This window comes from Rhinolophus sinicus, linkage group LG01, assembly GCF_036562045.2.
Source record: "Rhinolophus sinicus isolate RSC01 linkage group LG01, ASM3656204v1, whole genome shotgun sequence".
In the NCBI taxonomy this organism is placed as follows: Eukaryota; Metazoa; Chordata; class Mammalia; order Chiroptera; family Rhinolophidae; genus Rhinolophus; species Rhinolophus sinicus.
The window spans coordinates 8,730,876-8,758,643 of NC_133751.1; the positions used below are offsets into that span (position 1 = coordinate 8,730,876).

A 27,768-nucleotide genomic window follows, 5' to 3' on the forward strand; every position below is an offset into this window, starting at 1 on the left:
TGGGCTCAACTGGGTTCCCAGCTCAGGGACTCACAAGGCCCAGACTCAAGGTGTCCCCTGAGCTCTTATCTGGAGGCTTAGCGAGAATGCACTTCCAGGCTCCTGCAGGTTGTTAGCAGGATGCAATTCCAGGCAGCTGCAGGATGGGGTCCCCTTTCCTTGCTGGTCGTCAGCCAGGAGCCCCCTATAGAGATCACCTTCCCATTCTTGCACATGGCTCCCTCCATCTTCCAGCCAACAATGCAGGCACATCCGACCTTTCTCTGACTTCACTGCTGCTCCAGCCTGAGAAAACTCTTTGCTTTTAAGGGCTTGTGTTTAGATCAGCCCCACCAGGACAGTCTCTCTTTTGGTGGACTCATAACCAACTACTGATTAGTCACCTACATGATCAGGGAAATCCCTTTTGCCATGTAACGTGGCCAGGGCATGATAGCTCATCTAATCACAATCCCAGGAATTAGGGTGGAAAATCTTGGGGGTCCATTTTAGGATTCTACCTATGAACCCTTGGTTTCTGTTCCCAAAACTACGAACCACGTAATTCAGTCTTTGATGGTGGAGAATGAATCAGGGTGTGGAAAGAGGCCAAGCAATGTCACTGCACATAGAAACCTGAAGCCAAGGAATTGTTGGTTCCATCACTTTCCTCTTCCCTACCCCATCCCTCAATATATTCAAAAAGCTATACCACAAAGTATAGTTTAAGGGTCATGCAGGGGACATGGAGGCCATGATGAAGAATACGGTTGGTCCTTGAGAGGAAATTTCACCTAAGGCAAAGGATCTGACCCCCTCTGCAATGAGGACGGGGAGGGTGGCCCATAATCCTACAGGACTGTGCTAAAGAGCTTAAGCTGAATTCAGGATGCATTGGGTAACACAGATGTGACAGAACCTCCAGAACCATGGTATGGGAGATTAATCTGAAAATACCATAGGCAATTAATGGAAACCCCTTTATAGGAGACCTTTGCAAGAGATCTGGTGAGAGATTGTGAGAACTTGGACCAGAATGATGGCAATAGGGATGGAAAGGGGTCATCAATTATAACAAAGAAACCAAAAAGAAGACTTGGCAACAGTTTGGATGAGGTCAAAGATAAATCCATGGACGCAAGTCTGGAAACTGGGAGAACAATGGTGCAATGGGGAAAACAAGCAGAGCTGGTCTGAGATGGGAGCTGATGAGTTTGATCATCTGTGACATGCACGTGGCAAATGTTCATTTTCTCATGTGTCTTCCATTTGAAACCAGACACACGTAAGCATGTGTGCGCACGCGTACACACATACATCTCAACTTTCAGCTTCCCTCCCCCTGTCACTGCACCCCTTTCCCTCCCTCCTTCAACAACCACCTACCTCCCCTTCCCTACCTGCCATTCACTTTCTCTGCTCCACTGACTCTCTTCTGGCAAAGGTTACCATGACTCCCCGTAGACAAATCCAGTGCAATCCAGTCCTCCACCTCATGGCCTCAGCCTCGGCCTTTGAGACATGTCTTTCCTCTCAAAGCTCCCATCTTCTTTTCGTATTTAAGACCCTATTTTCTCCTCTTTCTCTTCCTGACTCAGTCTCCTTGGTTGTTTCCTCTTCTGATTATCCCTTAAATGTTGATGATCCCAGACTCTGTCAATGCTCTCCTGTACATGGATATATCCCCTGTAAATGCTGAACCTCTGGCTGATATGTGAGGACTTTCCACTCAGTATTTCTACACTGAATTCCTGACTGTTCTTCCCACCTGCACCTACCGTTCAGTTCTGTGCATCCCAACTGAATCCTGATGTCTACCTCCAAGCCCATCCTCTTCCGGTCATTACTGCTGCTGATGGCACCTGGGCCACAAGTGGGGGTACTCCTCTCTCTCTCCCTCACCTCAGCCCTGTCTTCCATCTCCATTGTTTCCAACTTAATGCACATGTTTGTGATTCTTGTCTGACAACTGCGGTAGCTCCCCTGCTCTTCACCTCTATCCCCTCCAATTCACTTATTCGTTGCTGACAGATTTATTTTCCTAAAATATGTATTAATTATATTATTCCCAAGATTTCAAGGCTGTCATAGAATCCATTGCCCTCAGGTGGGACTGCAAATTTCTTTAGGTTGTGTCAGTTGCCAATAACCTGTCTGTGTTCATGTCTGCCAGCATTGTGTCATTTGTGAGGTGCCCCTCCCCAACCTGATCCCAAACCTAACCTCCTACTGGAATTGACATGTCGCTCTGTTTCACAAGTTCCTGACTTTCCCATGTTTATCCTTCTGGCTGGAGTCACTTCTCCCTCAGTCCATTTCCACCTCCCTAAATCCTTCTTTCAGTCCTCTCCACCACCTGGTAAAAGTACACCCACCCTCCAAAAGTCAAATCAAATTAGCACCTCTATTAAGAAGGAAGTCTTTCTTGAGCCCACCAGGGGGTGCCATCCTCTGTTCCATCTGTGTCTCCTCCCACCACCTCCTTGGACCCTGCACACTTGTGTTTCTCTCAGCAGCCATGATACTCCATTGTTCTCATTTATTTGTCCTTTGTTACCAATGAGCCTGGCACCGTGCCTGGTACATAGGAAGCATCAGAGGAATGCTGAAGGTAGGAAAATCAAATACTTCAAATCTGGGAAAGTCCTCAAGATGCCATTTGGAATAAGTGGAGGCAGGAAAAGACTAGAAAGCCATTGTATATTTATTATGAATTTAAAAGCCTCTCAGCCAAGTAGACCTGGACCTACTCCTCAAATTCTGTGGATTGCCATAAATCACTTCAACGTATGACTCCTAAAGATTTGAGATTGGCATAGTGAAGAATTTCAGGGGTAATTTCTGATGGAGACCATGAGACAGGGGAGGATAAAAGTCAAAGATGAGATCAGAATTTAATTTTTCAGACCTCTACAGAGGACATTCATAAAAATACATAGTTGTGGTCAAAAAGAAATATAGCCCATCCTGCATTCAGACCCATATGTGGATTTGTGGGTGTGTGTGTGTGTGTGCGTGCGCGTGTGTGCACGCGTAGAGATGAAGAGTGAGTAACCTTGTCAAGTTCACTAAACGCTCCAAATATGAGATTCCTTGTCTGTAAAATGGGGCTGGGAATGGTTGTTGCAAGGATTCTATCAGGGAAGGTATATAAAAGCATGTTGGCCATTGCCTGGCTTATAGTAGCATTCAGTGAGAGAGAGAGGGAGAGAGGGAGGGAGAGGACAAAAAGGGAGTGGTGGGGAGGGAACTGGAGGATAAGCTAGCCAGATTCAGCTCCCACTGTTGTGAACACACTTCACCTATGGATTCCTGTCTCCTCCATCTGCCCCTCCCCCATCTTAATGACGTGTGCTGTGTTCTGAAGGCTACTGACACAGGACAAACTAAGAAAGCTTTCAACAGACAAAACGTGCTCACCATTCAAAATCTACTTACTTTTGTCTTTGCTTTTCAGTTAAAAAAAAAATCTTGGCTTTTGTCTCAGAATTGCTGAAATATTAGGTGCATAGACGGAACACTTCTTTTTCACTCTGCTCTTCCTATTTCTCACCCTTGGACTTGGAAACGCTTCTCAGGGTCTCATGAGAAAATCTCCAGAGTGGTTGGTTCTGCTGGGTCTCCTTGGCATAAACTCAGCTGTCTGGTCAATCTTAACTATTGTGGATCCTCCTCCCCTCCCCTCCCCCCCACCCCCACATGTAAACTGAACTTTCTAACTTCAGGGTACATTTGTTATTTCTTACCTTATCATTCATAATTAGTGCAAATGATTCTTCCCCTGTCCTATTTTGTTTTTAAATCTTTATGGAGTCATTTTAGGTGCATGTAAACCACAATCTTGGTTCTTTTTTGGATGCTCCTTTGAGACTATACATATTTCATTCCATTCATCTTTCATCATAGGGCAGTCCTTCAGAAACCCCTTATTATTTTAGCTGCTTTTTTTGCTTTGGCAAAAATATAAGACCAAGGAGCTGCAAATCTTGTTCTCCTGCTTATTTAAACAGCGTCTGGAAATCTGAAATAATTACCTCCTTTCATAGTTTTAAAGTTTTGTGTGTTTTTTAAGATATACTGATATTGTACAGTGGAGTTGAAAGGTGTGGGTTGGCAGTGTTTGAAATGCTCAAATCCCAAGGCTGTGAAAATGGTGTTTCCTCCATGTTCATCACTTTGAGTGCTGACCATTATCAATATACAAGGCTGATAGGGGGATTTCAACTTCAGAACATTATATGGAGATATTCAAGGCAAAGACAAACAGCTTCCTATGACTTTGCTTAATTCATTTAGCTATAACTGTACATGCAGCAGTATATAGCAAGTGATTCATATCTAGAAATTATATGACAATTATTTTCAGTAATAATTGATATTATGTTATTTCAAGAATGAGAGATTTCAATACAAATAATCAGCCCTCCTAGCAAAAGGGAAGAAAGGAAAGCAAGCAAGGAGGGACTATTTCTAAAATGTCCTATCCTTGGAAGTAAATGATCATAATGTTTATCTATCAGTTGGTTTCATTCAGCTGATGTATTCCAAATTGTTTCTTGTCCTCACTTTAAAACATTCATACTTTTTACTTCTTGCATTTAGCCTCTGCCATATTACAGATTTTTAAATAGTTTTGAATTAAGGTTTGGTTTTAATTTTGCCCTGAATTCTGATTCATTCCTATACCCTCCAAATGTATTTCTAATGTTCATAAGTAAATCATATTTGTATCACGTGTAGAGCTTACAAGAGGGGATTCTATGAAAGATAAAGATTCAAAATTAGCCAGCAGTTGAAAACATTGGTTGAAGGCAAATAAAACCATGTGCATCTGTAACAGTTTATTTTATTTTTACCAGTTTACTGTTTTAAGCTATTTTTGTGCCAAAGTTGGACAACATACTATAAAATTTCCAGTGCTAACAAGTGTGAGAGGCAATAAGCCAGCCAAATATATATATGGGGAAATTTAGTTTTTATACTTGTATTTATTGCAATTAGAATGCAATTTATCAGCTATCAGTCAATTTGGTGTTTGTTGTGAGTATAATCATACAATTATTTTTATTTTCCTCCTTTTTTTTCAGAATGTATACACGGAATGAATCCATCTAGAGACGTTCACGGTATGTTAGATTCCAAATTATATTTTTTATAAAATATGCACATTCATATATATGTATATATATATGATTTTTACCTATGTATCCTATAAATAACTTAAGATACAAATTAACCAAATAATTAAGGCTTTTTCTTTTGCTGATTCAAAAGTACTTAAAAGCTGTTCTCCATATTGTAAACCTACAACCACATAAAACATTCCAATGAAACCTTAAATGATACCCTCAGTGTTACAGCGTTTACCACAGGTGCATTCTGCTGTTATTAAATGACTCTATATGACTCTCTGGAAAAAAAAAATAGAGCTTGGCTTCTATCTGTTATAACCTAGTTTATTACCTTTGTTATGGCAGTTGCAATGCTAAATTTTTATGAGCGCAAAGTGTTTACTAAGCATCCCTAAATTTGCAAAAGATTGATTTTGAAATTTTCTGTTTGCTACTTGCGAGATGCACAATTGAGTTAGGAAGTTAGAGTGAAATAGTCACACGTCAACCACAGTATCCCATGGAAACAGTCACATGGAGGAAGGATGCAGTGGAAGAACTAAGGAGTTAGATTTCAAAAGGGAAATAATCTCAAAGCTCCTCCAGAGGGAAAAAATGTGTTTAATCAAATTCCAGTGTTGAAAACTGGATGGTGTGTCAAGCAGGTTATTTGCACACACCCATTGTTACTTTGCCTCAGACTGGACTCTGCCTTCACTGTGACATTAGTAACTACTGCAGCAATTCGGTTCAGAACCACTAGCAAAATATATTCTCTGATTTTTATTTTCATTTAAATGGTACTGAAAATAAAAATAACTCTTTCAGAAATATTGTATTTCTAGAAATGTATTTTTTTAAAAAGAAATATCCTATTTCTCACAGAGGGGAGAGTTTTGATTTTAAGAGCATGGCTGAAATTATAATCCCATCTTTATACATATTTTAGTTTTGAGAGGGTTTTGAGAAAGGAAAAATGTAAAACATTTAGACATTTTCTGAGCCCACCTATAGTTACATATTTACCTAAAGTTGTAGAAGAAAAACATCAATAAGCTGTTATTGTTTTCCAAGGAAATTATTTTTCTTTCAACTAACCAAATACTACTTTTAAAATTCACTGTGAAAACTTCATTCCATTCCTGTTATGAGGCAATTTGACATTTCCCCCATGCAGCAAGTAGGGAAGAATCTGTCACGTAGCATCCGCCCAACATATCGCTGCTTCTCCTTGTATTTTTTATTTTGTATTATGACGAAAGTAAATTTCGGTATTATTCCAGGGCAACCGTAGGAGCAAGTGTGGTAATGTTTCCTTTCCTTTCTCTTTGAGAGGCAGTGGAAGGGAAATTCTATATAGCAGTTGAAATGAGCGGTCTTGGGGGAAAGGAATTCTTCATTTCGCACACGATGTTGCGGAACTTTATAAGCTCCGTAAAAAGCCCTTCACATTCACACTAAGGGGGTCCCGGTGCCCCTGAGTTGAATCCCACGCTGCCTGCTTTCCATTCATTTTATTTCCTCCATAAAGAAGGTGCCGCGGACTTTTGTTTGTTTCTTGTTTTCAAATGTGCCCACCCGCACAGCGCAGTTGTAGCCTGCACAGGTCCTGGGAACCCCAAGTGCCCCAGGACCCAATTTAAAATAAATCAGCAAGAGCTTTTCCTTGTCGCCGTTCGAATTCGGGGTTATTGGTTGAGACCCTAAGCTAAGCAACGCCCAGGGTGCTGCTCTTGAAAGGCAACACTTGGTGCATCTATCGCTGTACTTCTCTCTTCTTACTGAGGAAGGTAACTTGAGTCCCGCCGGGAGACTGCAGCTGAGTCCGACCCGCAGCCCCTCGCAGGGTTTAGGGTTTCAAACCGCCCGAGCCCCAGAGGAGCGTTCTGTGACCTTTCTGAGTCGCGGATTGCCCCAGTCCGCTCTATCCCCCCGAGACAGAGCCCATTTTTGCCTCTGCCGCACTCCCAAGCCGCATCCCTCGCCCCCGGGGATTCCCCAGGGGATGCACTTGACCGCTGCCCCCAGGAGCGGTTGGTCAGCTCTGAGGGGCAAGCGTTTGAGCCCAGGCAATAGGGTTTCTTAACTCGCCATGACCTCGCCTCCAGAGCGGGCAGGGCCGAGCCCGGGCAGGGGAGTGGCAGCCGGGAGCTTTGGTGACTGTGCAATATTTAGAAGCACTCGGCTAACATGGAGAGCGGACGCTTGGGGGGGTCTTTATACCTGAAATGGGCTTCCTCAAAATCGTTTTGAAAATAAAAATACAAAGGGTTATTCTACTCGAGACACCAGACCCAATAAAACAAACAAGATGCAGCTGGGTGCTGGCAGTTCCCGGAGTGTCCCGGGTTTTCCGGAGAGGAGCGAGAGTACTGGCCCACCACGGGAAAAGCGCGGAAGGCAGGAGGGCGCCCAGGACGCCTGGTGTACCAACGGCCTGGGGCGGGCCGACTGTGGTGTCCCAGCAAAGGGGGTTCGGGAAGAGACCCCGAGGCGGGCCAGTCGGGACAGCGGGACCGCTGCCTGGGGTACACGCGCACTAGCTCCGCCGCTCAGCCATCGGGACAGCGGAGATGGGACTCGGCCGCTCAGGCTGGCTCCCGCGGCCGTTTCCTGTCGTTTCTCCCCAAACTAAAGTTATTACAAGAGCGACCCAAAGGCCGCGAGGAGGGCTGGCGCCGTCGGGGGCGTTCCCCGGAGCACTGCGCGGCCGACGGGCGCCTGGGGCGGCGAGCGAGGGTGGCTGCTGCCCCCTGGCGTCCGCCCGCAGTCCGCGGCGACTCTCGCCGAGCCTCCGCTCGCCCTGCGCAGCCCGACTGTCCTCGCTGGTCCTGAGGCCGAGAAAGCAGCGCGGGCTCCCACCGAGGCCCCCACCTCCGTCAGGCCTCAGCTGCAAAGTTCGAGGAGGTCCCGCGCGTCAGTGGCGGGAGGGAGGGACACAGCGGGGCACTGGTGAGGGGACCCCCCCCCCCTGGGAGCTAAAGTTGAGGGCTCCGTGGGGCAGATGGGGACGGGCTGTGAGGGGATCGTGGGGGAGTGCCCTCCCCGAGGATGAGAGATCCCGTGGGGGAGGAACCCGGGAGCCGGAGAGTGCGCCAGGGCCGGCCCCGTAAGCCCCACGCAAATGCCTGCGGCGCCGTGGGGACGGACACAAGGGGAAGTTCCCGCCAGTGCGCAAAGCCGGGGTGGGTTCGGCACCCCCGGGCTGCTCGCTTGCGCTCGCAGGAGCAGAGAAAGAAGCGGGGACCGTTTTCGGGGAGCCCGAGAACGGTGCGGGGCTCGGGCGACCCGACCCAGCGGGGATCTTTCGCGCCGCCTGCAGGGGAGCCAGTGCTCCGAGGAGGGGGAGCGAACCCAGCGGATGCTTTCAACTTTCCAGTCGCACGTTCTTTGGGGTCTTCTCTGACTTGGAAACCCTTTGCTCGCTGCTAAGCACACAGCCGGACTCAGGCGCGCTGCGTAATTAAGCCGCAGCAAATAACACCAATTAAACAAGCCAAAAGAGAAAACTAAAAACACAAAAACCATGTTGTGGAGACCGAGAACCGTCTGGCCTCATTAAACGAATCAGCGCCACTCCGCTGCCATTGTCAACCGGGCCTTGGGGCCGTGCAGAGGCGCTCTCCGCGGAGCCCTCGGCCCTCTGGCCCCTTCACGGCCGAATCGCAACCACGGCGGGTAAACGGGGGTTCGGCCGTGGGCGCCCGCGCAGGGCCTGGGGGTCACCCAGGGTTTCCGACATCGGTCCCGGGAGCCTCGCGGCGGCCGCTACATCTCCATGGCACGCGGGGCGTCTCCCTTTGGCTGGTCTCCGGGCCCGGGTCGCTCCGGGCGCAGCGCGCGTCCCGAGTCCTCCCAGGGCCGGCCGGCCTCCGGTTCCTCCACCTCCTCCTTGGTCTTCGGACCGCAGCCGCCACTGGTGCCGCTGCGCATTGCAGCCCTGGGGCCCACCGCCGCGCAACCGCGCGTGTGTGTGCAAAGCCGTAGGGCTGCAGTCTGCAGCGGGGCGGGGCATCGGGGAGCGTGTAAGCCTGTGCGTGTGTGTGGATGCGGGAGCGTGGGGTGGCCGAGGCGGCCACAGACTCTGCACCCCGGCTACGTACAGTAGCACGCGGTGGCGGCGGGGGCGCGCGGGCCAATTCCAAGAGCCCGCGGCCCAGAGCCGCGCCCTGGCTGATACCGGAAAGGTCTGTGATTGGCCGGCGGCCGCCCCTATGCAAACGAGCTAAGGGAATGGAATTCCTCGGGCCGGGCTTACAGTAAAAGCACGTTCATTTCCAGGCACTCTCATTCATAGAGCCAGCGGGCGCAGGCGGGACGGGCGCCCTGCGGCCGGACCCAGCCAGGGCACCACGCTGCCCGGCCCTGCGCCGGCAGGCACCTCTTCCCAGGGCTCCTGGGGACGCTAGAAGAAAGTCAACCTTTGCTGCTTCTCCTTGACCTGCGTTGGAGCTTCGATTTTTGTTTTTTCTCTTTCTTACTTTTGAATGAACTGGTTTCTTGGCTGGATGGTTTAACTTCTTTCTTGGCTGTGAACTTTTCCCCGGTCGTTTCCTTTGACAACTGCAGGAGAAAGTGCGCGGTGCTTCGAGGCGAGCTGTGAAGTTGCCTTGCGTGGCAGTGTGTGTGGGAGTGTGTGCGTGGGTAACTTGAGCCGCCGCGTCTGTTTCGATCTGCGCTGCGGTGCCCCCTTCCAAGGCCCGCTCCACCTGCTGCGGTTACGCGGTGATCCTGGGTATTGGCGCGTCTGGGCAGTTAACCCGCCGGCGTTGGGGCGACGTTGGAGGAAGATCGTCTTGCTACTGCCCAAGTCCGGGCTGACTCACGGAGTCGATGTAGACAGTGGCTGGCTTCCGAAGAGTGCGTGTCTGCGTGCGTGTGACTCGGCTGCTACTCAACTGCCACCAAACCACAGGGTCAGCCACAAACTTAACCAACATCCCCAAACCTGAGTTCTCATATCTGGAGAGCTGTGCCCTGAGTGTGATCGAATTGGACATTTTTTTTTTCAGATTAGCTTTTCTTTGAAAAGCTGAATTTTCTGAACTGAGCATTTTGCCAGAACTTATTGACAAGTATTTCTAGCCCAGCCCTTATCCAACTACTGAAGCTGATTTTCAAGGCTACTTTTAAAAAATCTGCGGCGAACATTAATGGATTTCTGTTGTTTAAATTCTCTACAGATTGTACTGTAAATATTTTATGAAGTAGAGCATATGTATGTATATATATATATTTATATATGTATGTATATATATGCACATACATTAGTAGCACGACCTTCGGAAGTCACAGTTCTTGCTTTTGAGGACTGAAGCCAGTTTTTCATGGTAAAAGTGGCGCTGTATATGGAAGACACTCGTGTATTTTGTGTCGCGTTGGTACTTTAGACAAAACTCACCTGGAAAAAAACAGGAGACTACTGGAACTTCCAAATTATGTGTTCGCTGGTCCTTTTTCGCTCTGCATAAATATTTTAGGAGGTGTATGCGAATTTTGCCTCCGGGAACTTTTTTTTTTAACAGCACAGCCTAAGATTGAACTTAAGTTCTCAAAGCAAGACTCAGAAGAGAGTCTCCTTGGCATTTGACTTTGGATTCTGGTCGCCCACTTTGTAAAGCACTAAGCGGTCGGTTGCTAGGAGCCCTGCCGGGGCTGAGGCCGGTGGGCATAACTAGAACTTTACCCCTCCGGGAGAGTTGGTAACTTAGTCAGCCCCCCTCTCCCAACCCACCCGCAGCAATAAAGGTCTCTGAACTTGTATGTTGGTCTCCCCGGAGCTGCTTGCTGAAGATCCGCGCCCCTGTCGCCGTCTGGTAGGAGCTGTTTGCAGAGTCCTAACTCAGTCGGCTTGTTGTGATGCGTATCCCCGTAGATGCCAGCACGAGCCGCCGCTTCACGCCGCCTTCCACCGCGCTGAGCCCGGGCAAGATGAGCGAGGCGCTGCCGCTGGGCGCCCCGGACGCCGGCGCCGCCCTAGCCGGCAAGTTGAGGAGCGGCGACCGCAGCATGGTGGAGGTGCTAGCCGACCACCCTGGCGAGCTGGTGCGCACCGACAGCCCAAACTTCCTCTGCTCCGTGCTGCCCACGCACTGGCGGTGCAACAAGACTCTGCCCATCGCTTTCAAGGTACACGGCCCGGAGCGGGTGGCGGGAGGACAGGCGGGAGGCCAGCCCAGGCCGAGGCGATCCGGGAGGCCAGCGGCCAGGCGGGCGGGGCTGGGTCTAGAAAGGGCCGGCCCCTAGTCCACTCCCTGCGCTTGGGAGATGGGGGATGCTGCGTTGCCCTGGCGACCCTCGAAGGGACGTCCCTGCCTCAACCCACCGGGCCTGCCTACGCGGAGGGCTGAAAAAATCAGGATGCCCCCATAGATGTCCACCGAGGGCCGCTGGGGCTCCCTTGCAGGGGTCCTTAGGTTTGTACAAAGTAGGAAAAGTTGTAAGCCGGCAGGGACAAGCCTGTCTGCTCCCATGCTTCTCTCCCCCACCTCTGGCTTAACACCCAAACCATTCTGCCTCCCTTTGATGGAGCATCAGGAAATATAATAGAGATATTGTCATACCTTCGGGTCAGTGAAAATAAACTGACAAGGAAAACTGTCAGGGCTTCCCACCCCGTCTTTAACAGCCCTGTAGACATAAGCATGTCCAAAGTCCACTGTGGGCGTTGTTAAGTTTGCAAAAGTTTTCTGAGACTTTGCAAGCTTCTAGCCTGCTCCTGCCAGAAGCCGCAACTAGCGAATCCTGTTTCTTTTCCTGGAACCCTCCTGAACGTTATCGCCCGCTCACTTAGATTAAGCCCAGCCCGAGGCAGGGAAAGGTGACTAGGCTGTCTTTCCTGAGCCGGGGGTCTAATCCGCCTGCATTTCTGTTTGAGGAGGGGGCGGCTTGGACCCGGCAACTTCAGCTGAGCAGTTCAAAGAGGTCTTCATTCACTTTCACCCCTTATCCTGCCCTAGCTTTGAGCTGCCTTTAAAAACCTTGGCCTTCAACCGGGATATATAAACAACCCTGGGCGTTTTTAAACAACCACTCCACCACTCTGGCAGCAAACAGCAGAAATGTAATTTCAGCAGTGGGGATTCCGTTCTTCTAGAAGTCTTGGGTGGGTTTAAGAAGGGTCAGGTTTTTTTTTAGTACAATCAGCATAGCTACTTCCTGTTCATTTAAAGGGCTAAAGCACGCAGGTGGAGGGAAAAAAGCTGTAAAAATCCACTACACTGTTTTTGTTGTTGTTATTGTTGTTTTCGTTTTAATCTGGCTAAATGGTTGTCCTTTTTAAAGGGAGATTAATTTAACATAAGCTTTTTATGGTTGCAGGTCTCGGTTGGATGTTGATATAGTTACAATGAATAATGTTCACTCTTCTTAAAAGTAGTCGGAGTTCTTTATTTTTAAGCTTTATACACCTTCCAAACTTCCATTATGACTTCTAAAATAAAACAAAAAGGGCAGTTGGCTATGTCTCCAGAATTGCCTCCTGTTCCTCTCAGTTTTCTGAAAGAAAGAGTTTTTGAGGGGGCTGAAAATGAGAATAAGGTAGACCAGCCACTGGACTCTGTCCCTTCCCTTCCTCCATTTATGTAGATTTGGGTTGGAGCCCGTTTCAATTTTAAATCATTCTAATCCCTTTACATAAACACACTTAGTCTGCAGAGAGTACTCTCTGAGAGGGGACCTGACATCATTGGGCCCTGGAGTCACTGTCAGATATGAGCAGAACAAAGGAGACCTGTTATAATCAGCCAAAGGGTCATTTAAACTCAGGTACCCCTGACACACCGAGGGACTGGGTTCTAAGGGGTCTGTGGCTTCCTTTGGGGTGAATCAGAATCTCTTTCTTCTGAATCTCCCTTCTCTGCCAGGAAACCCACACCCAAAACACTAATGGTTAATAAAGAATCTTCAAGAGTTGAAGCAGTGTAGTTTTTCCAGCAACCACATGAAAGTGTTTATTTTCTTCTAAAAGAATAGGGGGGAAAAATCATGTAAATGGCTTTTATGAGCCAACAGGGAATTCTTTTTAAGCAGAAATGTTTAATAACCATAGAGATCTCCTTTTAAAAATGACTTTCGACTGTTTGCTCTTTTGAAAAATCTAATTTGTTTTACTGAGTGATGGTTTGTAGGCTATTCAAAGATCAAGGTATAGATCTCTTGAAAAAAGTTCAAGTGGGGCTTGAGAACATTTGGGGGAAAGGAAAGGACAGCAGAGAAATCAGACCACTTGATTAATATCTGTCACCACATCGGTCCCCACAAAATGAGGCCTCTTCCTGAAGGAAACCTGCTCATTACATAACTGAAAGAGCAGATGAAATTTTCAGGGAGGGGAGAAATGCAGAGGTTAGGGATAAAAGCAAGCTGACTTCAAACGTGACTGCATCTGGTTTGACCAGTGTGTCCCTATTCCCACCGAGCACTACCTCCACACCCTCCTGCCTCTCCGTTTCTACAGAAATTATTACTTTAAAATTTGGATTTTAAATAAGCCAATCAGTAAAGACTTATTATATTCCCCGTAATAAGGAGGAAAAACTGCGAAACAATGATAAAGTCTGATGATATTGATGAAAAGAGCATTTAAGTCATTCTTTAAGAGTCTTCTGAAATTCTATGTGTGAATCCTCTGCTTTGATCTTTGAAACTAAAGGGAGATTTAAAATTATAAGCTTTCCTTAAAATAGGTTAAAATCATCCTAATTGCATATCCTGGACTCCAAAATGTACCACCACCCCCTTCTCCCATGGAGCACTATATATATATAGTAGGAGAGATGCATATTTTTATATTGAGAAAAATCTTTAATTTGCTACGTTACCCATTATTTACAGAGCAGCCTACAAAACTGGGTGACTTAGGATCTATTTTATAGCACTGTAATATTAATACAGTTTGTTTAGGCCCCGGTATACCAGAATCCGAAGGCATAAGATAAACATGCTTTCAGCAAATTCAGAGCCCTTGGATGCTCATAGTAATAATCTTTTCATAAGAAAGAAATAAGTCACGTTTCTGTCAGCAAGAGCATGGTCCCGAGCTATGTAGTAAATGTCATCTCTGCTGAATTCTAAGTTCCACTCCACAGCTTTCTTTGAAACACTGGAAAATTAAGGGATTTGAATTAAATGAATTGTAACTGTAATTTCAGCCTAATTAGAGTTGGGTTTAAATGCCAGTCTGAACTGTGAACAGGCTAGCCTAGAGCAGTGTGGGTAGGTCCGTGGATAGGAGGGTTGATATTTTGCCCAACTTCCTGATACTTTAAAAACAGAAGTAAAACAAAATATGAGATACCCTTTGGCCAACAAGTCCCTTCTTGCCTGTTTGGTCTGTGTTAAAATGTAAATGTTTGTGTTTCCTCACGTATTGTTTATAGCTTTTCATTCCAATTGCTTTTTTCTTTTTCCTGCTTAAAGTTAGATTTTTTTTTATCCTCTTCATATTGTCTATCCATGACAAAATCTATCAAATCAGCACACGTTAATTTTAAATTTAAAAGAATTTTACCTAGTCTAAATATGCTTGTTAATAATTAGATGATATACATTACATTATCTAAATTAAGATAATTTTCCGAGATTTAATATTCTCCTCCCCCAGACGGAAAATAAAAAAAAATCCTCCAAGATCAATAAAAGGCCGTGTAAGTGATGTTTGAACACCTAGATATCTTTGATTCCTGCTGTATTTTTTTAAAGGGAGGGGTAGGAGTTAAACCAATTTTTTAGTTTCAAATTCCAACCCCAACAACCTTTTCTTATTTAGCCACCATGATCATTTTGCTCTCTGTTTGTTTCTAGTAGGTGAAGGTCTCATGAACTTGCCAGATTACTGCTGAGGATAGTTTTGGAAAGGTGAGAGAGGCACAGGCAGGGAGCACTGGAAGAGGAGCCAGTAGGAGGATTTAGAATATGTGTTGGTAGTTATGAGTTATTTTTTTTTAACCTCTTTTCAGAGCCTGTCCCAACCATGAGTGGTTCAGTTTGAAAACCATGCGGTTTATCTCGTCCCTGAATGTTGGATTAAAATAGAGAAGCCAGGTCATCACAAGGAGGTGGGGATGAGGAAGTAAAAATATGTGTTCAAGGAGGGCATTTCAACACTGTGAGCTCATTTTAAAAGGGAAGTGAAAATCATGAAAAAAAAATAAGTGGAAAAATTTATGAGACTGAATTTTTCAGAGCAAAATAAAGCAATCACATTTTGTGGGAATAGGAAAAATGGTAACAATAACTAAATAACCGAGCAGGGAGATTTATTTCAATGATGTTTTGAAACAAAAGGAAATTGTCATATTACTGCTCTTAATTAAACGGCAACAAACACACTTATAATGGGAACTAAATGCCTAATTAGAGGGTGCTTGGGGAATAAGTAGCTGTGTTTTTAAATCTCCTTTATAGAAAACATGTTCAACAATTGGATGGAAATGATTAGAAAGAAAGATAAAAGGCCAGACCTTGTCTGACAGTGCAAGTTGGATAAAATAGAGGCGGAAAATGCCTACCTATTGCATGAGAATCAATTTTCCTGGTGTGGTTTTAGGGGCAGAAGTACGTCTACCCCTCACAGCCAGTTGGTTCCTTTTCTGTCATACTCCTTAGAACCCAAGAGCTGAAGCATTGTAATGAATAAAAACAATAGATAGATGGTCATCTGGATGACGGGAGGAAGGGGTGATGACTAAGCAGGTGATGAAGATAGGAATTTTGAATAACGTGGCTTTGCTATCATACAAGTTGAGCATATGGCAGTCTTATTTACAGACAGAGAAAGAGGGCTGAAAATATAAGTATTGGCAAAAAAATGTGCAACAATTATTAGGTAAAAATCGGGAGGTGGAAAATAGGGGAAGAGATAATCACTGTAGAAGCTTTACTATCATAACTCAAAAAGAAAAGATTATATAATTGGAACGAATAACACAAATTTCATTACTGACGGAGAGCGTGCCATAAGGAATATTAGAAATCACAGGAAGAGTACAACTTTTGATTTAAAATTCTATGACCAATTGAAAAAATAGAAACAATGGCAATATAGCTAATAATAAATGTCTAGACCTAGAAAAGAGTTTCTAAAAGGGTTAAATGATGACCAAGAAATAAATACTACTGCACGGGTATCGTCATGCCATGCTCTTCGAGCATTTTACTTTGAAATTACTGTTTTATTACCAGAGTATCAAAATATTTATCACTTTTCTTCAATAGCCCTGCTGGGAAATCCATTTATATTCAGTTGCATTAAAGGAATTCCTCTTCAAGATTACCTGGGTTGGAGAAATCCTCAGTCATCTCTTAGGATGTAGTGATTATAACACATCTCTGGGACTCCCAGATATAAAAATACGACGTAGTTCCACTCCTGAATTGAGAGGAACACATGAAGTGAGCTCCCTTCTTCCTCTGACGTCTGTTGATTTTGTGATTAGTAATAAGCAAAGGATACATTTCTGATTTTTTTTCCCTTGAGCGTCAGAATGCACTGCTAGTGAAAATCAAGATAATAGAAGTGAGTAGGGGTTTCCAAAGATGACCTACAAAGGATCAGTTTGTCATTCAGGAATCGTCAGCAGTTCAGTTGTAATGGTCAACTTTAATTTCAACAGGAATAAGTTTAAACACCTAAAAGTTAAGTCGGCCCTTTTAGGCCTGTCAGTGGAGGTCTGGACAAGTGAAAGATGGGTTAGGTCATAAACTTACCCAAACAAGACATTCTGTTTTTCAAATATGAAGAATTGGGAAGAAATGAGTGTATTCATGAGAAGGCATAGCTTTTCCAAATCCTTGCTGTAGTTAGTCAGTCTTGTTCCAGCTGTGCTGTGTGACCTTACGTGGCTTTATTAGGTGAATGTTTCTGATTTGAAAATTTGTATTTGTTATGTATAATGGAATTAAAAGTAAATCTTTCCATTAGTAACTTCTTTGTTGTTTTGCTTACCGTATGATTGGTAGATCTCCCTTTGCAAACTAAAAAGGGTCACTTAATATGCATTTAATTTTAGAACAATTATTACACAAATGGCATAAAAGTTTATAACATTCCTGATGTCTACATTTGTCTCTTGACTGGTGTGTAGGTGGTGGCCCTGGGGGACGTTCCAGATGGTACCCTGGTCACTGTGATGGCGGGCAATGATGAAAACTACTCAGCTGAACTGAGAAATGCTACCGCGGCCATGAAAAACCAGGTTGCAAGATTCAATGACCTCAGGTTTGTCGGTCGGAGTGGAAGAGGTATGTATCTGTCAAAACTGAACTTGAAACACAAAGTATTTAACATGGCAACAAACCCAAAATTCAAAACTTCTAGAAGTTTCTGTGATGGCATTCCTAGAAACACAGTCTTTCTTTTTGTTATTATTGCTATCTGAAACTTTTAAAAAATATTTATTTAAAATTTAGTATTTTTAAACAGAATCTAGCTTTACATTATTGCTTTCTGACTCGGAACATATAAAACATAAATTGTGATTTTCAAGGAAACCCCTCAGCTCTTTACTAACATGTGAAAATATAAAACTTACCATCCTGGAAACTAGGATTATGCAACTGGGGTTCTCTCTTTGATAATGATCAGAAATCTATTGAAGCCTTAATCCAAGTGCTATCTCTGGCACAATTTCAAATGTTCACTTCTAATAATTTTAAAGGATATATAGTGTATGATTATAACATGGTTTCAAGTAAGCTTACCTTTTTATGGTAAAATATGAAGAAATACTGCTAGTACCAGTGTGGTTTGGTAAATTTGATGGCAACGTGACTTTCCTATTATACACGTACGTAATTTGGATGCCTTATTATTATGTGTGTGTGGGGGGGGGTAGGCCCAGTTAACATTTTAGGTAGTAATAATATTAAAGACTAGATTTTCCAGAGGAACTGTTGTGTCAGTGCAGTTCTTTGTGTTGTTTTATTATTATTTGCCCGTTTAGAATTAGAGCAGAAAGAGGATTCTTGGCTGGTTGTGTTCTCTTCTGGTTTCCAATTTTTTTCAAATATTGTGTTTTCTCTGTGTTGTAAGAACCTAAGTCATATGTTATAAATGGCCATAAGTACTAGAAGTGTAATTGAAAGAGGTAGCCTCGTTTGGGTTGAAAGTCTCATTTTTGTGATATAGTATTGAGTAAGCTTACAAATAACAGTTATTTTGAAAGTAATGAAAAGACATGATAAATGCCTAAATCACAGTGGATGACTCTTGTACTGAAAAAAAATAAGAGTACAACCAGTGGACATTTAAAAATAAGAGTAATCACTATAAAAGCATTAAAAAATATAAGAAAGTCTGTGTTCTTTAGGGTATTTGATTAGTTGAAAAGGGGAAGGAGCAAAGGGCAAAGTCGTGTTGAGTTTTCTTTTTCTTTTTCCTTTTTTTTTTTTGGCTATTGTTTTGCTATCCTAGCTGTCTGGGGCATTTTCAAAATAGAATCATAGGTGAGGAAAATTTTAAAAACAGATAACATGATTGAAAATATATGTTCACAGGAGTAACTATGTTAATCATAGGGTAATGCAAAGAAAATTATATCCACTTATTGAAAGCATGAGTGATGCTATAAGGTATAAAAGCATAAGTCATTAAATGGGTTCAGTTGTTATATTAAAAGTCCCCGCCTTTCAGTAAATGGAATTCACATTATGATTCAGAGATGTGTGTTTAGAAAACATCTTTAAGGCTTCGGATGAGTAGCTGGCAGAGTGGGTGAGAAGCCAATAAAAAACAGAGGCCCCACCTCCTGGTCCAATGCCTACCAGCCTCCCTACCAAGCTGAATTTGTTTCTGGTAGGTTTCTACTATTAGGAATTGATTGCTCAGTGTCATTTGAGTTGCCTTTCCAGAGAAAGTAATATACTTATAGTACGCATCCATGTGTGTCAGGTTTGGGTTATAAAAGTTGCAGAAACTATTTAATGGCCAATACCAGTGACATTTTCCCATACAAGATTCAGTTGTGGCTTCCTGGCAATGCACAGTAAGTCAGTGATAATAAAGAATGAGATTTTGAAAGCGGCATGCTTCCTTTTCTGGCGTCCAGGGCTGGTCTCTGGTCTCATTGGCCATTTCTGTTTTGAGTGGGTGACTAATGGGTGCTTGTGTTTACTTGGGTAACAGAGAACTGTTTCCTCAAGGTGTGGATTGTTTGCATTTGGCTGCCTGATTCATGCCAGTATGCCCTTGAGTTTGCATAAAACCCCAAAAATAAAATAGCTGCAACCAAGGCTGGGCTGTGTTCTGATAACCTGGAACGAGAAAATTAATTGAAATGCGATAAATTGACAATATCTGTTTTGAATGCTCTCTGCCTCCCATGAGGAATCCAAAATACAGGAACCTCAATTGAACGTTTGGCCCAGTTATGGTTACTGCGTATATTGTTGGTCTTGAGTGATTTTTTTTTTTTTTCTGGTCAGTACTACCAGACAAAATGATCTCTCCAAAGGCCCCGTTTGACTCTGTCTCATAATTTCTCTCCATAGTCGTAAAATACAATTTGATTCTACTCTTTCAAATGTAAGTGTCAACATCAAGCCTGCCAGATTTTTTTTTTTTTTTTTTGCAACTCCCGTTACGAAGAGAGCAGATGATTCTCACTAATTTTAACAATTAGTCTCAGTCTTCCTCACTGAGTCTTGTCCTTTAAAAGTTTCAGTACGCTTTATTAAGTGATCTTAAGGCTATTTTCTGTTTCATTTTCTGGTTTTGAAACTGTGCCTGAAAACATGCCATTGGCATCAACACACCACACAGTGGCCGAGAAGGTCCTGGCTCTTGGCTCATCCAGACATTTCCATGCAGTTACACATTCTGTCAAAAGGTCCGATGGATTCTCAAAGGGGCCTGGAGCTCAGTTCCAAGTGAAGGGGAGAAAAAGAAACTCCCTTTTCTTTTACCAGCGGCCCGTCTGTCCGTGGGGATTGTAAAGCCTCACCGAAATTGCCAGAGGTTGAGCATGGAAGGGTTTGTCTCTGTTCTACAAAACTCATCTGTCTGGGTGCTGGCCGATTTCCAGGACCACAGCTCCTCCTAACCTCAAGTTCAGCCCGCAACTGGGAAAACCTGCCCGTCCGGCTTTTACGGCCTTGCTGACAACACTGTCCCTTAAAAAATACTGGCGAAGGCTTCAGCAGTCTGCACCTTCTTCCTTTTCTTCCCTTCCCTCCTTTTCCTCCTTACCAGTTTTAAATCTTGTTCAGGGTATGCCTGACCCTTGGCATTTTCTCCCTTTGATTCGGGGTCTGCTGGTCCAGTGACCGCTTCTTTATAATGGAAGGACGGATCGCCCCTCCCAGGAGAAGAGAGGTTGTGCTGAGCGCACAGGCTGTTGTTCAGAGCCACTCACACTTAACCCCATGTTCGGGGACCCTCTCTTACCTCCAGAAAATGGAAGTTCAGGACCAAAAGGAATTCTCTTTGACGAAGTTCATTAGCAGTTTACATGCGGTTTATATTAGCAGTTGAGGCAGGTGCTACTGGCATTTTCAGTTGCAAGAAAGTATATCATGGCTGCTGCTGAGTGACATTTAAGAATTTTTAGCAATGAGCTCTATGAATGCTTCCGCCCCTGTTAGAGTACTTAATCAGTGGGAAAGGGATTGATCAATCAGGGAGTATGGCTTTAGTTAATTCATTTTAGAACCAAAGAGGAAATCTACCAGACGGTATCATCAACCATATTGTAAATAAGGGAAGAGAATCCACTGCACGTGTCCTTCTAATTTTTCTAAGAGTATGATTTTCAGTCTTTTGGGAGCATCACAGATCATTTTGAAAAATCCTTGGGAAGCCTCCTTCCAAGGGGAAATATAATGCACATGTGCACTGAAACACACAGCTTCACGTACAGCTTCAGATTCCAGGGGTGCTGGAGCTCATTGATGGGCCTTCTGGGGGGGGGGTCTATGGACCCCCAAGCCAAGAACCTGTGAATTTGGAACTTTGCCTTGACCGTGGAGCGCCAGCCTACTGCTGTGTTGCACGTTGTAGATAACTGGAAAATGCATAACTAAGGGAACAAGTGAGGTAGACATTCTTTCTGTAGTCTGTGCTGTGTTGGTTACCCTCTCTTTATTATGGCCACGACCTGGTTGGTATATTTTGGAAAGTAGATCCCATTCAAACTGCTAGTTCAGACTGTCGAAAGACCACCAGACGTGCACGCATGGAGTCCCTTGCAAAGGGAGAGGGCCCATTTTTGTCATTGAGAGAGAAACCTCTTCTCTAGTCACTTCCTGGGCCCCTGGCTGCAGAGCTGCAGTGCACATTCCAGCCCAGGGACGCCACGTGTCCTTCGGGTAGCTAGGACGGGGTTTAATTTCTTGGTGGAATCTGTGTTTATGTTGACCTCCCTGGCAACTTTAATCTTGCCCACTTTCAAAATAGTACGCTTTCCCAACGCTTTCATAAAATGAAATTCCTTCATTATGTTCTTGCTGCGGATGTCATCCCAGACATAATATTTACCCGTCACAATCTGGGTTACTGCGTATTTGTGTAATGTTTCTTACTTAAGGCATTTTCATTCTTAAGTTATTTTACATTATTTGGGGAACGGTATGGGGAAGTTGCCCTTCAGATGAGTGAAAGACTGGCTGAGATGAAGAGAAGGTACATTTAGAAAAGGATAAACTGTGCTGGTATTCTAAACGAAAAGAGACATGCCTTTATGGAGTGGTTATTACTGAGAAATGGTCTGAATGACTCACAGTATTATCATAGGATCCAAGTCATTCTCTATTCTATCACAGACTCCCATAATAAGGGAAGGAAAAATTCATCTGACAACCTCAGATTGTTTCATGAATAACATACAAGATGATAAGCTGGCAATCAGATCTCCTGGAGAGAATACAAGGAAAAACATAACTGCTATTAAAATCAACTCGCTCATTTCCACCACCACCCCTTTCTTTTTCTGTTGTGATTGATCTGTACTTTAAAATAATATGTATATACTGAAATCTGTTTTGAGACTTCAGTGTGGACAAATATGAATGGAAAAAGACCCAGCCTCTGATACACCCAGCCTCAGGCAGCCCTAGCAAATAATTCTTTTAGATGGCAGATCGAAAGCTAGTATCCATGACCTGATGTAGACGTCATCTTTACAGATCAGGTTTCTCCCTCTGTTTTACGTTTGCCAATAAAAGAGTAACAACACTTTCTTAAAGCCAGTTGCTCCCCACGCCCAGCTGCCACCACCAGCACTCCCTGTCCCCTTCATGCCTCAGGAGGGGACCAGAGACAAAAGCATTCTTGAAAACTGCTTCAGCCTGGAGCACAGTTTTATACTTTATCCCTTCACGGTTTTCTTGCTGATTTTATGAAGTGCCAGGCCTCGATGAGAGTGTCAGACAGCTTTTTAAAATTGAGGTTATTTGTATGAACATTATTTTAGAGTTGATGGGCAGAAGCTGGACTTCTCTCTCCACCCACCCACCTGCCACCCCTTCCTCGCCAGCCGGCTTGCGTTTGGTCGAGGCAGTTCTTTTTGGTGGGGACAGAAGACTATCAATCAGAAAGTGTCTCCGAGAGAAATAATGGTTGAGTGATTTTTAGAGCTTCCTGTTTCAGCAGCAAGCATTATAGACATAAACAGTGATCGGGCCAACGGCCGCAAGGCTGCTCTGGTTCTAATAAATCAGTTTTGTATTTTCTTTTTGTGCTGGTTGGCGAGGGGCAAGAGAGGGTGGAGAAGACTGGTTATGGAAGAACATAGTCTGTGTTTCTTTTTTCCTTTTCTTTTTAAGGAAAAATTACTTGTTGAAAAGAGAGATAGTGTCCTGTCTGATGACTGTTTTCTTTCTGCTGCTGATTGTAAAACAAGTTCAAAGCAGTAAAGGGATGTTTCTGAATAACCGTGTCCTGTCAATATGGAGAGGTTATGTGGTTTTGAAGGGTCTGTTGGACTGGCGGGGTTCGTGTGTGTGTGTGTGTGTGTGTGTGTGTGTGTGTGTGTGTCCGTGTGTCCGTGTGTCCGTGAGATGACTTCTTGGACCATATTGTCTTTGAGAACAAAACCCATGCTCATAACATCTTATCTGAAGCCCAAATAAAGCAATTAACAGAAATTAGTGAGTGAGCAATGTGGACGTCATAATGAGCAGCCCATGAAAACTGTGCCAGTTTTATCAGCTTACCCTTGAGGTGTAGGGAGCGCATTGCTGCTCGTCAAGACTTTTATATTTATAAATATGCATTAGTGGACGTCAGGCAATGTCTGTCCTCCTTCATGGGTTGAGACGTGAGTCCCGCCTTCCACAGAGATGTATTTTGGTCTGCACTGAGAATGGAGCTGTGCTTCTGTTCCTCTGGCACTGCACTGACTTGGGACCCCAGCACGTTGCCCGGTCTCTGTTAGCCCATTTCAGGCAGCATATCCAATTTAGAAATTCCATGTGATATCCCTGAACATTCTCAACGAGGAAGTTGAGGACCCATAAGTCATACAGGGATCCCCCTCAACTGCCTTCGAGAAGCTCAAGGCCCTTCTGTTGCTGGATTCCCATGTGTGTCCTCTGACTTCCTTGGTGAGGCAGCATTCATTTAGGAGCCCCTTACGCTGCGTTTTTCTCAAAGAAGTTGTCAGTAAATTTCCTGTCTATTTTGCAACTTGGATTAATTCCTGCTTTTACCCTGAGATTTAGGACTGTCATGAAGAATGTATGGGAGCACAAACTGAAGGCCTGTACCACCTCTGCCCCCGCCCCCCATGTCCTCCACCCCCACCGCCCACCCGGCCTCCTGATTTCAGGAAACTCCTGGGTCTGGCTAATGGGAGGCTGGCCAGCACCTCACAAGCCGTGTGTGGCCCTCACTGAGTCACTTTATGCAAACAAAGGAGCCTTTCCTTGGCTCAAACAAAGCAACGGCACAGGATCACGGCGGGCGTCTGAGCACAGTCCTGAGCTGTGGGCTTCTCAGATCTCAGCAGACAAGGCAAGAGGCAGGGATGGGCCTGTTTGGAGGTGGAAAATCTCCAGTTTGCACAAGGCATTGGTTTGGGGGGTTTTGCAGAGTGGTTTCCCTTTATTGTATTTGAAACCATTATATGGAGTACAGTCGGTGTCTATGTGTCTATCTATTTACCCATCATAATTAATGAGGATACGTCTAAACTCATCGTCACAAGGCTTTGTCTGCCTCTTCTAAATAGTGTGTCTCTGGCACCTATGGCACTGGGTCTTTCCAGATGTTGTACCTTCATCATCCTATTTGCAACCTGAGTGCAGGTGTGCTCAGTATCTTGCCTATCCATGTGTTTATCCATTTTTTAAAAATTTTCAATCATAGTTGACAGCCACTATTATATCGGTTTCAGGTGTACAGCATAGGGCTTATCCATTTTGATGGTGGCGTCATTCAGTGTTTCCCAACTGGGATGAGTTTGACCCCAGAGGACACTTGGCAATATCTGCAGACACTTTCGGTTGTCATAATGGGTATACTTGGGGAGTACTATTGGCATCTTGTGGGTGGAGGCCAGGGCTGCTGCTGCAATCCCACAGTGCACAGGACAGCCCCACCCCCCCCAACACACACAGAGACCTACCCAATCCAAAAGGTCAGCCAGGCCGACATCGGGAAACCCTGATCTAGCTCTACATTCATCGCAATAAGTTGTAAACGATCTCCTTTCCCTTTCTTCCCTAACGTCTACCTGTCTACAGAATTTATGGGAAACGTATTAAAAAGTTCACACGCAGTAAAAAATAAAATTAGAAAGCATCCCTGAATATTAACATCTTTTTTTAAATATGAAAACATACCCATGGTCTGTGTGCATGGAATGGCACCCTCCCTGGGCATCCCGGTGGGGGATGTGTGGCGGCCGGAAGGAGAGGCTGCGGGTGGCATGGGCTGCACAGCAGGGGAAGCTCTTCCTGGAAGACTTTCCCACTGCAGCTACTCCCTTGGGAATGCGGCAGAGGTGCAGGCCCACAGGGACCACCAGACAGAGTAAAAGTGCACTGCTAGCTTCTCCATGCTCAGTGCCTCACCCCACCCGTGCCCCAAGCTTCAGTGGAAGGCCCATAGGTCCACGGGTCCAGGAGCATGGACTGAGGCGGTGGACAGTGTTCCCTCGAACTAAAACATACTTAAAGCAAGGTCCTGGTATGAATCATTGACAAATGCCAGAAAGGGCTTTTGGTCACACACCTGAAATAAAAATGGAGGGAACGCATAGCAGGAGAGGGGAAGGGACCGACAGGCCTGATTCGCTGGCCATCTGTGAGGCAGCCCTGAGTCTGGCTGGATTCGCAGGTAGCACAGGGAGACATGGCTGGGTTCTCCTGCAGCGTTCTCCCACCTGCCCCAACATGTTAGTTCTGCCATCACCTGTTTTCCATACTAAGATTCATGGAAGGATGGCTTGAAAAAAAAAGTTTGAAAAAAGAGTCCCCTGGATGTTCTCTCTGCCTGACAGTAGTGTCAGCTGCAGGTTGAATTCCTTGAATAAGCTTGGCTGTGACTGCTTCCTCTAGTGTTTGCTTGGTTGTACGCTGCATGGAGACCCTCACTCCTAATCTTCTTGCCTCAAGTAGACATTTGCTTCCTTGAAGCTCCCCGCAGGAAAGCAACCAGCTCCCAGATTTGGCATGGAAAGAAGGTACATATGAAATCATGTGAGACTAGTAAGAGTTAACTATGCAAATGGGAATTCAGAGCCCACGTGTCGCCCCCACATGTGCTTGGTGAACAGCTGTGGCATGCACCAGTACACGGCAGTGGTAACTGAGACCAGGCTCCATAGCAAAGACATGAAGATGTGCTCAAAGCACCCCCACCCCCACCCCAAGAGGCGGGCTCCCAAGAATTTTCAAAACACGAAAGAGCAGCCTTTGACTTGAAAAGTACCATATGGTCTCATCAGTAACCGGATCAGCTACCTTCCAGTGAGTGACTGCCCCAGGCAGTGTGGCTTAGTGGTTAGTGCACGGACTTCACTGGCTTCTCCACTGAGAGCAGGGTGCCCGCCCAGGCGCTCTCAACACTCAGGGCTGATTATTCTTTGTTGTGGGGCCATCTTTGGATAGTAGCAGCATCCCTGGGCTCTACCCCATCGCCACTACCATCCACCTCCTCAGTCATGACAATGAGAAATGTCCACAGACATTGCCAAATGTCTTCTGTGGAGGGGAAGGGACCATCCCTGGTTGAGAACACTGGCTTAGAGCTGTGTGTCCCTGGGCAAGTTACTTGACCTGTCTGAGACCAGTTCTACCTTTGGGACTGGGCAGGGAGTACAGTAAGGAGTACCTGAGAGAAGACATACCTGAGGTTTATTCCTTTGTGTGGTCAGTGACACTAACTCCACTGCAGACGATGGAAACTCCGTGAGCCTGTGACAAACAACAACTGGGACCTGCTTTTTTGTGTATCCAAATTGATGAGTTTTCCAGAGAGCACATCAACCCTTATCCTTACTCTTCAACCCACAGAGTCCTCAGGTTGTGAAAGGGTTATACGCAATGGGCACTGAGATTTCAGATTAGCAATGGAAGAGACGAAATCAAATATGCACTGTAATTCGAAGCAGTGCTTTTCATGGGAAAAGAAGTTCTCCCAACTTAGCCCTTCCAACTCTTTTGTCCAAACATTAGTGGCATGCAAATATTTATGATTCATACATGCCCCTTAATTCCCGATCGTATTTTAACAATAAACACTGCGTTTTCACAATGAAGCCAGTAATCCTCTTGTCCTGTTGCTGGGTCCGCAGGCTGGCACCCAGCAGCGTCACATTCCTCCCGAGGTAATTGCCGACTCCACCCAAGTTTAGGGAGGTTTATAGAGGTGCCACGGCAGCTGTCCTTAGACCGCATGTCAGGATAGCCTGGCTGCTCCCTGGGAAGCCTTCTCAAGGTGCTATCTCAGCATTTTCAGAAACTGCAAGTGAACGTCCATGCACGTTTTTCTTTTCTTGGCTACATATAAACAGAGCATTGATTGATTTGGCTGTTATTTGGAGAGGTATCTGACTACACTATTATCTTGCATTCTGTCCAAATCCATGGGCCCAGATTACAGTAGAGCCATTGTGTTCCATTTGATATCCCTCTGATTCGTAATAACATAGGAACACACACATCTATTTGTGATGATTCTGTGGGTCTTTGGAAGGTAGCGTGGCATAGCATGAGGACAGGGCATGCTTGCAGGACTGACTCACGAAGATGTGCTGGCCTCAGTCTGCTCATCTGTACAATAGGTATGTCAGTGCCTTTCATATACACCTTGCTAGGTTGTCAGGATGATTCTAACGAGATGAGGTGTAGGTAACGAGACTTCAGAAGAAGAGCTGTGACTTCCCTCTACATTGTTCTTCCTTCCACAGCTAGAATCGTTGAGGGAGGAGGGAAAAGAGCAGGCCAGAGTTAGCACACATCTCACAGAATCAAAAAGCTAGGAACGACGCATTTTCCATTGTCAGCTCCTTGATGGCAAGGAATTTATATTCCTTTACCCTACTAGGAAGCTTGTGCAATGAGAATGTCTAAGACACAGTAGGAATTTCATAAATATTCATATATAAATCCATGAATAATAATAATAATATGATCATTCCAGCTGTTTGCTGGGCACTGATCATGTGATGGATCCTGTGTTCTCTGTGTTCATTGATGAGTCTCTCACAGGCTTTGGACCCTTTTCGATCAGGAAGTG

General features: G+C 45.0%; 1 protein-coding gene across 2 annotated transcripts in view; it reads left to right on the top strand.

Moving 5' to 3' along the window:
• The window catches only part of RUNX1 (RUNX family transcription factor 1), a 232,928-nt gene that overhangs the window by 133,373 nt on the left and 71,787 nt on the right, over positions 1-27,768 (top strand). For both annotated transcript variants that reach the window (XM_019730263.2, XM_019730261.2), the window contains exons 3-5: positions 5,067-5,105; positions 10,966-11,219; positions 17,177-17,333. In XM_019730263.2, coding sequence (XP_019585822.1) covers positions 5,067-5,105; positions 10,966-11,219; positions 17,177-17,333 — 450 coding nt within the window. The remainder of the gene's footprint in view (positions 1-5,066; positions 5,106-10,965; positions 11,220-17,176; positions 17,334-27,768) is intronic.